The following is a 15833-nucleotide window of genomic DNA, read 5'->3' as shown; positions in this document are numbered from 1 at the left end:
TTACAGGTCTGCTCAGTGTTAGTGACCACATGAAGAGTTTGAGCAAATTGTGTGCAGTGGAAAATCAGGATCTGGATTTATATTTTTTTTTAGTTTCAGGAGAGCTTGTGTTTAGGTAGAGCTACAAATGCCACCTTAGTGTAAAGGAAATAGCTGTCTAATGATGTAAATATTCTTCCAGAAGTTATGAGTAAGTCCTACTGTACATATTATGGGAGAGTTTCAGCACCCAGTACTGTGTTGCGTTGCCAAAGCTAATTCATCAATATTCTACTGGATTAGTGGCATGAAAGAAGCAGAGCAGAAGTTGTAAATGTTTCTGACAAGTCTTCCAGGTTTAATATAAGAACGTTCAGGATTTAGTGCCATTCTAATAAAAGACAATAAATAAGCATGTTTGTTCAGAGACTGCCAACAGTGTTTCACTTTCCATTAATATGAAATGGAGCAAAAAACAGAAAAGTGTAAAAGCTGCCGCAAAAAGCAACAGCGCACTATGTCACACAGTGTCGCTTTTTAATAGAATCCGTATCGGCTGTCCTCTAAAGGGGAAGATAAATAGAAAGCCGGTGTGTGACGACTCTTTCCTACCTCTGTGTTCAACCTTGACTGGAGTGCCCTGCTGCTCAATATGTCTGCACCATGATTTCAGGCCTCACTTTGTCATTACACCCCAAAGTTTTTGTGTCCTTGTCTGACAAAAATTAGTTTGTGTATCTGTGTAAATCAACTGTTGTATGTGTATGCTCCTTTAAGGGTGCCATTCGATTCTCTGTGCCTTGCCTCCATATTTATGCTCCTCATATTCAGTTCATTGCCTGTGCCTCCAATGCACTATCCATCAAAGGTTTTTATTCCCCGTGGGCCTACAAGACGACGGAACGCTCTATTGTAAATCGCAAGCATACTGGCAAAAATAAAAACAAAATTCCTTACAAGTTCACCTGCAAAACGATCAGATTTATAAATAATAAATATGCTCAGTGCTTGGAGATTCAGAGTGTTTTCAGTGATGAAATGGAATGTGTGTGAATGGACTAAACATGAAGCACAATGTACACTTTGTATAAAACATCACATATATAAATTCATTACTTGAAAGGCAACATTTGATTCACAACTGAAATAAAAACCAAAAAAATAAATAAAAAATCCACAACATCGTAATCTTCCAACAAACTCTGCAAAGACACAAAGAAAAGAAAGAAGTTTTGCAACAGCATTGATTCCACCAAGTTTTCAAAGAGCACCCAATAAATAAATAAGAACATAAATGACCAAAAGCAGGTTATATTAAAAAGAAAAAAAGAAAAAAAAAATACACAGGACCGAGAAGATGTCTTTTTCAATTTTGTATATGCTGACAAAATCAGTTGCCTTTGGCCTGCTTAGGGGCACAAGGTGAAGAAAGCACACGAAGGCACTGCAATTATTCTGTTCTGGCACAACAACTGAGAGCAAAAAGAGCATCAAAGGTTTTCCTCTCAGCCACAGTACTCCCTCTGAGGAAAACACTGTCTGTGTGAATAGCACTGGAGAGGCGGCTGCTGCTGTTTATCGGCTCGTGTGTGCCATAACTCCATGAGGCTCTGCAAACTCTGCACCCTTCCCCACAACACCCTGTTGTTGAAATTAGTGCATGTGTGCAATTGATATACATTTGAGGATTACAGTAATATTAGTGTATATGATGGATAGCGAGATCTTTTTCTCCACTTAGGATAAAATTATGATATATCTTAATTTTTTATTAGTTTAATTAATTTTAATTAGGAAGACAAATATATTGAATAATAATAATAATAATAATAATAATAATAATAATAATAATAATAATAATAATTAGAGGGGGCAGAAGAAGAAGATGAAAATGAAGAAAAATAGTGCAACTATTATGATTGTGATTATGTTTATGATTTTTATTATTGTTGTTTTTATAAGTAATATTGCTTTTATTATATTTTATCAAAATTGAATTCTTTGCACATATTCTTATTTCAATATTAAAATTATTTTACACTAATTACAACTTCTCAACACAATTAAAATTGCTTAGGTATCACAAATAAAATCAATCATTATTATTATTATTATTATTATTATTATTATTATTATTATTATTTCTTCTTTATTTTTTTTTACTTTTTCTTCTTCTTCTTTTTTTTTCTTCTTCTTATTTTCTTCACTATTGTATCAGTGCTAGAATGGATATTTTTTCTGACTTAGAAATAATGTACAAATTTTTGTCGTAATTTTTTGCACATATGGTTCCCTTACAAGCTCTTACAATGTGTGCCAATAATTAAATCTATTATAAAAAAGTATGATATTGCTTATACATCACAAAAATAATAATAAAATGATGATTATTATTACTATTGAGATAACATAAGATATACCTTTATTTGTCCCACATTGGGGAGATTTCTGTGTTACAGCAGCAAAAGATTTTAATAAATAAAAAAAAATACATAATAATAATAATAATAATAATAATAATAATAATAATAATAATAATAATTATTATTATTATTGCTGTTGTTGCTGTTGTTGCTATTATTATTATTATTATATTAATTTATATTAGCTTACATTTCTTTCATTCACACTATATTTTCTGTTATATTAAATGCCATCTCGAGCCTTTGCAGTAAACAGCCTTTTGTAAACAGGCACATTAAAGGGCAGCTTTTTCCCCCAGCTCGGGGTCCTTTACTCTCACGGAAGACGCGGCTTGCACGTTATCGACTCGTGTTTACAAATTGGGCTGAATCTCAAATGGCTTCTTGTTGGTTATACAGTACACTGGTGGAGGCTGAATAACCCGCTGTGTTAAAGCAGCATGTAGGGCGGCTATGTAGGGAGCAGTAAGTGGTTTGGGATTGAGCCCGAGTGACCCGGCGTGATCCTCCTGAGTAGCACATCTTTACAGTGACAGACTTCTGTAAATGAAAACGTTATTCTAGTTCTGTTGTGTGACCACAGGAAGCATGAAAATGAAAGTTGTTGCATTAATAAGGTAACAAACTATTGCTTTTTCTTTGTTTAAAAACTTCATTATATTTATTCATCGTTTCAATTTATTTAGCTGTCACATGTGTTTACTGTTACAGTTCTCCTAAAAGTGTATGATTACAAATGAAGCACAACAGCTACACATTTAAACAGTCACCTGCCATATAAAGCAAAACATATAAATGCATCTAAATATGTATTTAATATAAGCAAAATTTATAAATATTAATGCCGTGTATCTCTCTCTCTCACACACACACACACACACACACACACACACACACACACACACACACACACACACATATATATATATATATATATATATATATATATATATATATATATATATTTCATTCTCTTGTTTTGTTCACAGTGGTGGCAAAGACAGCTGTTACAACATGATGCAGTGTGTTGCTGCAGGACACACTATAGTAGCACTTGCCAACCTCAGACCAGCTCACACAGGTAAGATCATGCATCTGAAATCCTCAAAATCTGCTTGTGAAAACTATAACAATAACACTTTCTCTTCATTTCCGTGCCACCTAGATGAACTGGACAGCTACATGTATCAAACAGTTGGTCATCAGGCTATTGAGCTGTATGCAGAGGCTATGGATCTGCCACTGTACCGGAGGACGATCGAGGGCTCGAGTGTGGACACAGGCAGAGAATACCACCCGAATGATGCCGACGAAGTGGAAGACCTGTACCAGCTACTTAAACTTGTGAAGGTAATCCTTATAAAGGTACTTTGTTAATAAAAACAAATTTAAGACTTGTTAAGCATTAAGCCAGCCTTAAGAATTTCAGATCATGGCACAGGTAAACACACCTGAAGTCAATCTGGACATTGGACTTCCAGATGGCTTCCACTTGTTCATTCATATCCAGCAATACACTTGTGTTTGTTTGTATGTCACTGAGGATGTTTAAGGATATAAAATTATATTGAAATGTTCACAAGCATTTACCTCCACAAGTAATGTGATCGGGGGGACCTTACATACATATTAGGGGTGTAACGGTACACAAATTTCACAGTCCGATACAATTTCGGTGCAGTTACGGGGCAGAAATGCAAAACGTAAAATTACTTGTCGTTTTTTTATTAACACAGTTTATTATTATTATTAATTATTTGTGAGCATCAACAGTTTACCTTTTTAAAATTTTTTATTTTTTAAATGCCTGCTTGGATAAATAATTGATAAAATAATATTCAATAAAATTGTATACAATAAATCTAATTAATGCAATACACTTTTTTTATTATATTAATGAAAATAAAATTAAATAAATGGAAACATTAAATTAAATAGTTTACATTTCTTAGATGCTATTTGGGTAATACAGATGTGTGCGTGTGTGTGTGTGTGTGTGTGTGTGTGTGTGTGTGTGTGTGTGTGTGTGTGTGTTTTACAATTTATATTTAATTTTCTAAAGATATAATCTACTTAACTGTTTTTCTTATTTCAGCATACTTTAACAAATACCTACATTCCATCCTTCCTTCATGGACGTGACTTTGCATGGTTACACAACGTACAGCTGTTATCCCCTTAGGGTGTACACACTTGTTGGCAGTTATTTAGACAATAAAGGTTGTATAGTGAGTTATTTTTAGAGGATAGTAAATCTGTACTGTTCTACAAGCTGCACATCGATGACTCTAAAATATTAAAAAAATATTTATTTCTATTGTATTGTCGTTTGAGAAGATAAACTACAATGTTTGCTGAAATGTGAGGGGTGTACTCACTTTTGAACTCACCTTTTTGCTATATAATGAGACAATGAGGCTGATTTCTGTCATCGGCAACAACTGTTTTCTTTTTTTTCAAAAACTGTTTTTACTCATGAAATTATTTTCTTTAAAAAATTTATAATATTGTCTTCAAAAATATAACTTCAAAATTATGTTGCACATAACATTGTAATATGGCATGTGCATTGTGCAAATGTCTTCAAGCATTGTGATTTATTAATTTTTTGCCATGTGACCCAGTCTTACTGTTGTGTAAGCACATCTACAAATAGTAGGAAAAAACATGCACAGGTTTGAGCAATTTGTTCTCATCTAATGTCTCGAGCCTCCTTTTGTCATTTGATTGCTTGTTGCTTATAAATGGTATTAATACTTGTTTGTTTGACTCTCGCATTACAATATATTATTGTTAAATTCTCCCAGAGTGAGGTCACAGGAGGATAAAATCAATTTGTTTGTAAATGGAACTTCTAAAATGTATGTCACCTGGTCTTTTTCCAATCTTTAGCCTGCGCTTATAACAGACTCGGATTCCTTTTCTCAGCTTATAGGGTGTGGAACTCAAAGTGGTCTTTTGCTGTTAAAGCACATCTGTCTTAAGCTTCACCTTGTTCTGTGATACTTTTCTGACCGTCACAGTTGATAAGGGTAACTGCTTTAATTAACAAACCTGTTTCTACCAGCAAAACTGATATGCTGCTATTGTGCTGTGTGTTAATAAAGATAGGGAGGGTGAGGAGGCCTGGGGTGAGGTCAGAGTTTCAATTAATTTCAAAGATGCTCATGCAGGCCACTCAAAAACCTCTACTACCACTCATGTAAACTATATGTTCATGGAGATGGCTTTGTGCACAGGGGAACAGGTTTTGGGTGAAGGAGTTTATTGTAAAGACATCTTTCACAATTGTGTGTCTTCAACATTGTGCTGTTAAAATGTGGTGCTATGAGTACAATTCTCTCATACTGACCACTGGATGTTCAACATGGCAACTCATGGTAAAGACTCTCTGAGGATTTGATAATTAGAATTGTTCCTCTCCACAAAGATGGCCCAGGCTATAAGAAGATCAGGAACACCCTGAAACTGAGTTACAGTACAGTGGTACAACTTGTTTTGCTCGGATGGTGTCCAGCATGTGTGAGGTGACCTGGTAAGGAGTACCAAGAAAATTGTGTCTTGCCTACTGTCAAACATGGTGGTGGTGGCATTATGGTCTGGGGCTGCATGAGTGCTGCTGGTACTGGGGAGCTGCAGCCCCAAACACATCGGCAAGTCAACAACTGCTTCCCTGAGGAAGCTGAAGGCAATTGAGTCGGCAAGTATGTCTCCAGACCTGAACCCTGTTGAGCACCTGTGGGGCATGCTCAAGCAGAAGATGGAGAAGTGCCGTGTGTTTAACATCCAGCAGTTCCGTGATGTCATTATGGAGGCGTGGAAGAGGATCCAAGCAACAACCGGTGCAACCCTGGTGAATTCCATGCTCAGGAGGATTAAGGCAGTGCTAGATTACAAGGGTGCTCACACAAAATATTGACTCTGGACACAGTTTTGACATGTTTACTTTGACAACACCCAGTTATTATGACAATAATGGCTGTATGTTGAGTTATTTTCAGAGGACAGTAAATCTGAACCGCTATACAAGCTGCATATTGACTATTCTACAATATTTACAAGTTTTATTACTATAGTATTGTCGCTTAGAAGATATACTAAAATAGTTGCTGAACTGCGAGGAGTGTAGACACTTTTGTGAGATACGGTGTGTGTGTATATGTATGTATGTGTATATGTGTGTGTGTGTGTGTGTGTGTGTGTATATATATATATATATATATATATATATATATATATATATATATATATATATATATATATATATATATATATATATATATATATATATATATATATATATATATATATATATATATACTAAATAAATATTGTATATATATTTATTATTAATTATAAATATATAGAGGTTAAAGGTTTATTCTTTGTGCCAATAATTATTTGTTTTGGTTCTGGAGATAACCCTGTCATGTATGTGCAAGTTAAAACAAGGCGGGTTTCGAGTTCTTGATGAAGTACGTGTTGAGGCATGACAAGTATTTCAGATTTTTTTGTCCTAAGTCTCGAACATTGTTATTTTAGTTACGCCAGACCAGGTTACTTGGTTTGACTCCTTAGCTTTGGTGTGTTACAGACAGTGTTAGTGAATGTAGTGAATGTTACTGAATGTAACTTCTTAAAGATTCTATTTAATTTTACAGTTTATATCACTGAACTCCAAAACACTGTGCTTATACGGCAAAAAAAATCAATGACCAAGCATGAGCTTTTTCTCTTTTCTTTTTTTAATTGACAATTTACACAATGTACATTTTTATTTACAATTTCATTACAGAATCTAAAATTAACTATATGTTGAATTTTAAATATATATATTTTTAACACCACATTAATTGTAAACTGGAACTTAAATTAGGTAAAATACCAAAATAAATAAATATAAATATTTAGATATTTATGTATATATTTATATTAGTAGTAGTGTATATATTTTTTTGCCTTCACATTCCTGTTTGTCTCTACGATCTTCAGTTTAAAAAAAAAAAAAGAAGGAAAGAAAGAAAAAGGAAAGCTATCCTCCGAATGCATTATTCAACTGCAGTTGGACTTGGAGGATATTAATTTTGAGGGCCGAATATCTGATGACCGGGTTGTGTTAGGGGATGTCTGTCAGGTCTCTTGCCTGATGTACTTTGTTCATTCCACCATTCTTTCTGCCATGAGAGAGTTAATCAGAGTTTTTTTTTTTTTTTTTGTTAAAAAGTTCTCATTCTGACAGAGTGAAGAGCCCCTCATACCTGCACAGGACACTGCAGATCATCTTGCACCTTTAGAGCTGAGTGCCATCAAACTTTTACTGCTTGTTATATAGGAATAAGGGCAGAGACGAGCCAGACATGGTGTAAACAGAAACAGGGAAATGCTTTTTCTGTATGTCTCTGTGCAAACACGTTCGTGCAGCGTCACTCTCTCATTGGACATGACCAGAACGTGAGCTCAGAGCTCATGAACCTGCCTCAGGGCCACACTTCTTTCTTTTTCCCCCAGACTTTTTAAACTTTAACAATCTCCAAAAGTCTATCTTTTCTATCATTGCTGTTTTTTTGCTGAGTTCTGCATTATAGTGGTCGGTGTGAGCCATCGTGGTGTACGCCTGCTTCTAAACCCATCTTATTACAGGATGCCCAAAGGTTGATGTTGTTGATGTTGTTGTTATGCATCTGAGGGCCATTAGACTTGCCAGCTATATACTTTTCACCACACTTCGGATGATCTGTGGACTTGCGCTTGCATATGATAAACACTCATTTCCTGTCCGTGTTTAGAGGAGCAGCACACACACCTCTGTTTGAGTCTCAGTGTTCACCCATGCTTAGGCTTTTTATTTCCAGACAAATAGTTTTAAAGGATTGAAAATAGAAAATTGCCTCATTCCCGTGTTTATTATAGCAAGTTGTATCAGTTCAGATGTGGAACATTTGCTGTAGGCTATTAGAGCAATTTCACTTTCTTTTCAAAACACAATTCTTGGATTTTGCTTCACTGTTAATAAGATGGGATAAGATTATGGATACATCACCCTCTCTTTTTATTTAAAAGTATGTGACATAAGACTGCTAGATGAACAACTAAATAAAAAGCTTTATTTTTTTTTATGTACAAATGACAAACTTCAGTTTTATTATATCCACTCGTTTAACATCAGCAAGTTTGCTCGCTCCGTATTTTCCTCTGTGCTGCTTCTCAAGATGTTTTCCACTCAGCTTTCACTCGAGTTTGATTTGTGGCGGAGAAAATGAAAAAAAAGAAAAAGAAAAAAAAGAAAAACCTACGATAATTAACTGTTGAATCACTCTCGCAGGAAAAAGAGCAGTTTTAGCATAAAAAAAAAGTGTTTGGGAAGTGTGATATTTTGAAAGATCCATCCTAGCAGTTTGAAATAATTAGATGTTATTAAAATCTTTTGGGGAAATGACACTTGAACATAGATGAAAGAATATTTTTAGGTGGCGTACCCAAACACCCCTTTTTCACTCTTTGTAATCGGCGAAGAGTGCGAGGAGATCTGGTGCGAACTGTGATGCAACAGTGCCACCTATAGCTCCGTCCGACTCACACTTCATATCGTGTTTTTTGCCCCCCTCCCCCCCCCCCAAAAGGATTGGTGGGTCTTTTTGAGAAATCAAAAGAAGGTATCATTTTCTTTGGCACAATTGTTAATAGGGGGTAGTAGGAGATGGGGAGGTGTATAGGGTGTAGTGGGGGGGGTGAGTGGGGGCATCTTTTTCAGCGGTGATGTTAATCGTGTGGTGACAATGTGGCCTTGCTCTCATGCCTCCTCCTTTTGGTGGCTTTCAGGCTTTTTGATGTGTGTAATCTGAGAGACACGCCGCAGCCGGGCCGGGCACTGACGAGCCTGATCTCTGAACCTGGCTTTTAGACTGAGAGAGGTAACCGTTTTGTCAGTGGAGGGATCTTTCATTTCTTTATGTGTGCGCTGATTGCAGGGATCTGCCCGAGATTGATGTACTCTTTCCTTCAAGTGCATGTCTAATAAATCAGCGGAGGAATTAAACATCGCCTGTGCCTCGTGACGCTCGTAAAAAGGATGAAAAATTCTCTAATAGGAGGACGTACTGTACAGAGATATTTTACACTCGCGGTTCATAATTATTTTTCTTCGTCTTCTTGTTTACCTTTGAATTAGAGAAGCAGTGATATCGATACAGTAATAAAATGTATTTATTTATTTATTTATTTATTTTTTTGCTGCATCTTAGTGATTCAAATTACCTTGTATCAGTCACAAGACCTATATGATCTTCCAAAGAATATATTTCCACATCTCAAATACTGTGTGTGTGTGTGTGTGTGTGTGTGTGTGTGTGTGTGTGTGTGTGTGTGTGTGCACGCGCACAGGTTCTCATGCCTGTGTGTATATCTGCAGGTCAAAGGCCAGGTCAAAGGTGTACCGTCACATGATTTGTTAGCATCTCTTACCTCTTTGACATGGTATGATCACATATTGGTGCTAGAAACTTATAAAAGGCTTTAATCAGGTTGGACGTTTCATCCTCTTGCATATGAATTGAATATGCTGGAATAAACTACAGGTTTATTATTGCTAAATAATATCTGTTTTTTTTGGCCAAAGGAAAAAGGGACCAAAACTTCAAGAGCATACTCCATGTTATTGGTTAAAAGAAAATGTAGGTAAATGTATTGCATGTCAGCTCCAGTACTGTAAGTTATTTCATAAAATAAAAAAAGACCACTCTGGTTTCACTGGGATTTGGCGTGCTGGATCTCTTGAACGCAAAACATTAATTAATGACTTGGCCTGAATTTTGAGAGTCGATTTCATCTCATGCAAATAGGGATGCTAGAAAATTCTTTTCCCTCTGTTGTCGTATTTATTTTTTAAGAATAGAGGAGGATTATTTGTTAGTTGGTTTCAGTGCTAGGAGGTGCTTGTGTCTTCTCTCTCTCTCTCTTTCTCTCTCTCCTCTCCTCTCTTCCCCTCTACCATCTGACCTGTCATGAAAAGCCACAGAAGAGCATCGCTCCGTCGCTTTGTAGCCGAACGCTTCCTTCCGTCGGCATGTATTAAAAACACAGGCGTTTTCTGGCCCGAGCTAATCCTGGTGTTTAAGTGCACTCCTGGGCTCCAGCGGCCTCCATTATCGACATCATCAGACGAGCGGGAGGCCTCCAGAGAGCGGGGTCCATCAGGCCGGCCCAAAACACGCGTTTGTTTTTCCTCTTTTTCCTCGTCTGTTCATGTCTGGGCCTCTGCGCTAGGGGCTAACTTTTATCCGGAGCCTTCAGAAGGCTGGCGCTGGTGGAACTCTCCCGCTGTGAGGCCGCGGGCCAGCGAGCTGCTGAGCCACGCTGATCGATTGTACGCCTGCACCTAGGTCGTCCCGTGTGCCGCACGTTGGCGCGGAAAAGAAAAGAAAAAAAAAACCCACTACAAATCAAAACAGTAGGTGTGTGAAGTATGCAGTGGATAAAATAAAGCTGTTATGGACCATATTCAGTCCATTAGGTGATGAAAATGTATTAATGGATGTGTGTCCATGAGTAAAGCTCGAATCCTCACACAATTCAAGCATGCTTTTACACCCATGGACTACTGCACATGCTTTCCGAATTTATCATGTTTCCACAGACAGAGCTGTTTCTCGAGTGTTAAGAATTGGGTGAGGTTTCTGCTTGTTTTCCGCATGCGGAAGGATAGCGGCGTGGCTGAGATAGTAACCGCTCGCATTGTTTCATGCCCAAGTGGAAGTGGTGGGACAGGATCTGTTCGACACACAGAGCCATTTCCTCAGCCGTGATCAAACCCCCCCAAACAGCAGATAAAGAGCTTTGCCTAAAGCCTTTGTAATTTGTATTTTTCTGCTCAATCTTGTTTAGTGATGATGGAGGGAGATAGGCCTTATCTCGGTTTCGCCGAGGGCTCGAGCAGCCAACGCTGCTTTAACATTGTTGAAATGGAGTCTGCCTTCTTTTTTTTTTTTCTTTTATCAATTGCGCCTGGCTATTAAGATGACTTGTAGACATAAGCTTTGAGTTATTTGCATCAGTTCTCTGTAACCCAGGTTTATACACTTTTTTTCCCCCTTTTTTTAGGAGATGATGTGATCGAGCCACTGCAGCTTTCAGGTTGATACCCTAGAATCAATATGCAAGGGGGAAACATGTAGTAATCTGAAACAACTTCCACAATGCTGTTGGAATTAAATTTTGCCCCCAGATGCTTAGTAGAAAAGAGGTTTGGAGTGCAATTATGAAACAGGGATAAATAAGTTGAAGTGCGTGTAGTCTCGCAGGGAGTGCATTTTGCGGGAATGTGGGCTCACCAATAAAGCGCTCAGAACTTGGAGCAGATCCAACAACAGCATAGTTTTACTAAGGCAGAATTAAAGCGGCTGCGAAGCTCCGAGTGCTTCAGATCACAGAGCCATTCACTTCCTTCATTGGCTCCTGGCTCGATCTGGTCATTACTCCTCACCTGGAGTGTGAGCGATAGCTCTCAATCAGCTCCCAACCAAATAAAAACTCACTGATGACTTTTGGTGTTTTGTTTTGGAAAAGCATTCCCTGGGAGAAATATTTGTGGCAGAACCTACACCTCCTGCTGCTGAAGCCATAAGCAGCCTTACAAAAACAGAGTCTGGAGTCTGGACAGTGTGTCAAACCTGAGGCCTTGCTTTTTTTTCTGTCTGCTTAAGAGGAGAAAAGGGGGGGAGGAAGACTTCTGAGCCGACAGAGCTGTTGACAGGGATTCTGAAGATGGATCTTTGTTCTGGTTTTTTTTTTTTTCTGTTTTTTTTCCCCCTTCGGTATAATGAGTGATGAGTATTAATCAGGAAAGTATTTGGCTAGACCAAAGCTAAGCAGTATTGTTGTGGTGAGCGTTCTGACAGAGATGGATTCATTTTCATATTCGTCCTGTGTAAAAGTGTGAGAAGGATACATGCCAGTTCCCGCTTGTTTATGTCTTTGGGTTTAAGTCATGTCAGGACACGGGAGATTATTTTGTTCTTTTCCGCGGACGTGTTATCTAACAAGCGTTAACATTTAACAGAGGAGCATTGTGAGTCCAGATCACCTCTTCTTCTTCTTCTTAATTCTGAACTATGAAAGGATTTGTTGCTATATGACTCCATTCCCTCAGCTCACACTTTTCCATGCATGTTAGTATGGAAAATCTTTTTTTTCCCCCTAACTCATGGAGCACACCGGTAAAACCCGGCCTTTGTGCTTGCTTTGGCCATGCGCAGGTTTAACCCACCTCACGTCAGCCCTGTTTGCGTAATAATATATATTTAAGAGGAAACTTGTGAAACGTTAATCTCTCCATTTTTTAACCCTGATGAATTTCTACATTTTCCAGCTGTGCGGCGTGGCATATTTATGCTCGAGTCTATCGCTGAAAACGGCTCTGTCAGTGTAAATGAATCACGGCTAGCCTCGTGTGTGCACTGCAGGCTAGGAGACCTCATACCACTCGGCCCACACGTCTTCAGTTCTGAAAGAAAGAAAAAAAAGGAGGAAAGGAACAGTTTACTGCGACGTAAGGTGTTGAAAGGTTCCTCTGTTCCTCCCACAGTGCTGTAACATTCTCAGAGAGGTCATCATTGTTTTGTGGCTTGCGCGACCACAAAGTAAACTGTTATGGCTAGAACACAATGGTCAGTGTAAGCTACTGGAATATATCGCATTCCATAACACTGAGAACCTGCCTGGACTGGGTAATAGTGACTTCTCGGTGTAAGATCGCACAGAGACGCCGCATCGATTTCACTAAGAAAAGTCTGTCCTCCTGTGCTCAATATTGCTGATTGGAAATATTGGAGTACTGAAGAATATCTGAGTGGTCTGAGCACTAGTGGTGACTATTTTTGGAGTCATTTTGTAGAGAAAAGGAAAAAATGACTCTGTGTGACTCATTATTTACGTGATACAGCATGCAACTCGTTTCCAGCAATTGAATAACAGAAACTTTTTTTTTTCTTTCATCTTAGCAAATGATTCAATAAAATAATACACTGCACTCTATTGACTCTATTCACTATTGAATTGCACTATTAACTAATTAACAGAAACCAAGATGTAACTCAAAAAAGACTAATAATTTGACCATAAAATGTTAAAATATATATTGCAGTTTAATGCTAGACCCATATGGATATTTGAAAAACTTTCCCTTAACTTTTTTCCCTCTTTTTTTCTTATAATGGGATCCGAAAGATTACACTTCAAATCCGAGATTTATTTATTTCTTTTAAAATATTAAAAAGAAAGAACTTTTAGAGTTTTTTTTCTCAATAATTGTAAAACATAAGAAATGTTCAATATCTTCTGTGATCAAGATTCTGCTGTGTTTCTAGGTCACTAGTTAAATGTAAGAATATAAGAATGTAGTTAACATTTGTACAAAAGGTCAGATTTTTCCTTGAGTCTCATCCCTTGCATCGGAGCACATGTTCAGACGGCACTAATAGAACCGAGCTAACACGGATCATCAGGTATTACACAAACCTGAGGAATCCATGGCGGCTTAAATGCACTCTTTGGTTAAAAAAAAAAAGGGACTGGATATATGCGAATATGTGTTCTAATTTTCACTTAAAAATTAATTAACGTAGAAAGCAAACCATTGACATTGGGCCGCCACTACATGTTTATTAGAGGTTATAACAAAGTTATAATATACGGCTATTTTAAAGCTGTTTGAGATTTAATTTATTAACTTAATATAGCATGATAAGATTGTAGTATTGTATAGACATCCTGCCTATTTTCGCTGATTTTAAAAGTAATGGCGCACGTGGATTTGCTTGAGCATGCAGGCCACCATTCCTGCAGGCAAACAAAGTCATTCGGTGTCATTTTAAATAACTGCTTAAGGAGGTAGACAAGAAACTGCACCACCAGCGATCCGTAGAATTCCAAGGGTACTTTACTAATTTATTAGGTGCTTACATAACAGCTTTGAAATGTATTAGTGTTAAAAGTGTTTGATTTTGCCCTTGCGTGCCCCACGCTCGGTTTAACACTGGCCGGTGTAGACCTGAAGAATACCAGTGTTACTTTTTAACCGAAGAATCGTTACTTAGTCATTCATGGTTGGTGTTTGACCCTGAACACTGACCCGTGATTCTACGTTTGTGTTGTTGGTACTGTAGTGTGTCACCTTGTCATGAGAGGATTCTGTCCGGTTAAGTAAAGTGAAGCGAGGAGGAGGAAAAAAAAAAAACACGAGGGTCCTCATGCGTTCAACAAAGCCTCTCTGTATATATTAGACAGCAGTGTTGGAGTAAGTGAGTGTTTGTGTGTGTGTGTGTCAGGCCCTGAAGGTGTTTGGATATTTTATGAAACACAATTTGTTTGACCTTACATGTATTGTCACAAAGGTCCTTCTTTGCAGGCATAGTTGTGTGTGCAGGGAACCAATCCCATTACAGACACGGCCGGAGCTGATATAATGGAGGGACCCATTAAAACCATGTCTCGCCTGCTCATTCATTGATGGATGCACTAGATACAGAAGAGGGTGGGGTTAAAGTGTGTGTGTTTGTGTAAGAGACAGAGAGGCACAGGGAGAGTATGATGGTCTTATGTGCCCTTGAGCAAACTGTCATTCAAGGCACTTTAATTAATTTCCTGCTTCTTCCTGCCTAGTCATGCTCAGTGAAAGGGGCAGTGTGTGTAACAGCGTTAACGCTGTGCTCTGTGCAACTTAAACCCGCCTGAATGTACACGAGAACCTACAGCTCTCCACATGAAACAGATTTAATTTATACAGGAATGATTTCATATTTGATTACACCCAATCTGCGGTAAAGTGATCTGTTTACAGACAGTAGAGGTTTGGCCTCCTGTCAATGAATGAATGATGATTTTATGATTCACAAACAAATCGCGTTGTTGGATTATTCAATTATTTAATTATTTAACTGTTAAATAAATTAAGAATGTATCATTTTTTTTTATAAATTAGCAACCAAAAAAAGGATTATTAAATGGTATTGGTTTCATCAGTCTTTTGGGTACAGTATAGTATTGAAATGATGCATTTTTAAATAATCGTTTTTTTTATGTTAATTATTATTTTTAATTGATCTGTTTTTTTTTTTTTCGAGTTGTGTGTGAACTGAACAAAAGTCTTCTGTTACAAAGTCTTCCAGCTCACATCTCTGCCAATAAAAAGACATAAATATTTTTAAACCGGTGCAAACCTTTTTAAAATTCTTTAAAATTCTTAATATTTGAATGACTGCTCTTATTTTTTCTTTATTTACTGATTATGTATTCATGACACACTTTCGTTCTCCATTCCAATGTAATATTGCTTAATATGATGCATTTAATATAAAGCACCGAGTTTTAAAAATAGCTGAATCAAGTTTGTGTAATTGATATACAAATTATAGTTTCTCACTTGACAGTAATCTGAAT

The 15833-nt window shown here is 37.3% G+C and overlaps 1 protein-coding gene across 2 annotated transcripts in view; it reads left to right on the top strand.

Annotated features, from left to right (window-relative positions):
* Window positions 1-2720: 2720 nt before the first annotated feature.
* dph6 (diphthamine biosynthesis 6) overlaps window positions 2721-15833 on the top strand; it is a 63773-nt gene continuing 50660 nt past the window's right edge. The window contains exons 1-3 of one of the 2 annotated variants that reach the window (XM_046855437.1): window positions 2721-3019; window positions 3392-3483; window positions 3568-3752. In XM_046855437.1, the coding sequence (XP_046711393.1) occupies window positions 2991-3019; window positions 3392-3483; window positions 3568-3752 (306 nt within the window). In that variant the 5' untranslated portion in view covers window positions 2721-2990. The remainder of the gene's footprint in view (window positions 3020-3391; window positions 3484-3567; window positions 3753-15833) is intronic. The other variant, XM_046855438.1, reaches the window with a different exon arrangement.

This window comes from Silurus meridionalis, chromosome 8, assembly GCF_014805685.1.
Source record: "Silurus meridionalis isolate SWU-2019-XX chromosome 8, ASM1480568v1, whole genome shotgun sequence".
Taxonomy (NCBI): domain Eukaryota; kingdom Metazoa; phylum Chordata; class Actinopteri; order Siluriformes; family Siluridae; genus Silurus; species Silurus meridionalis.
Note: the sequence above shows the minus strand (reverse complement) of the source record. Positions and strands in the feature narration are given on the sequence as shown.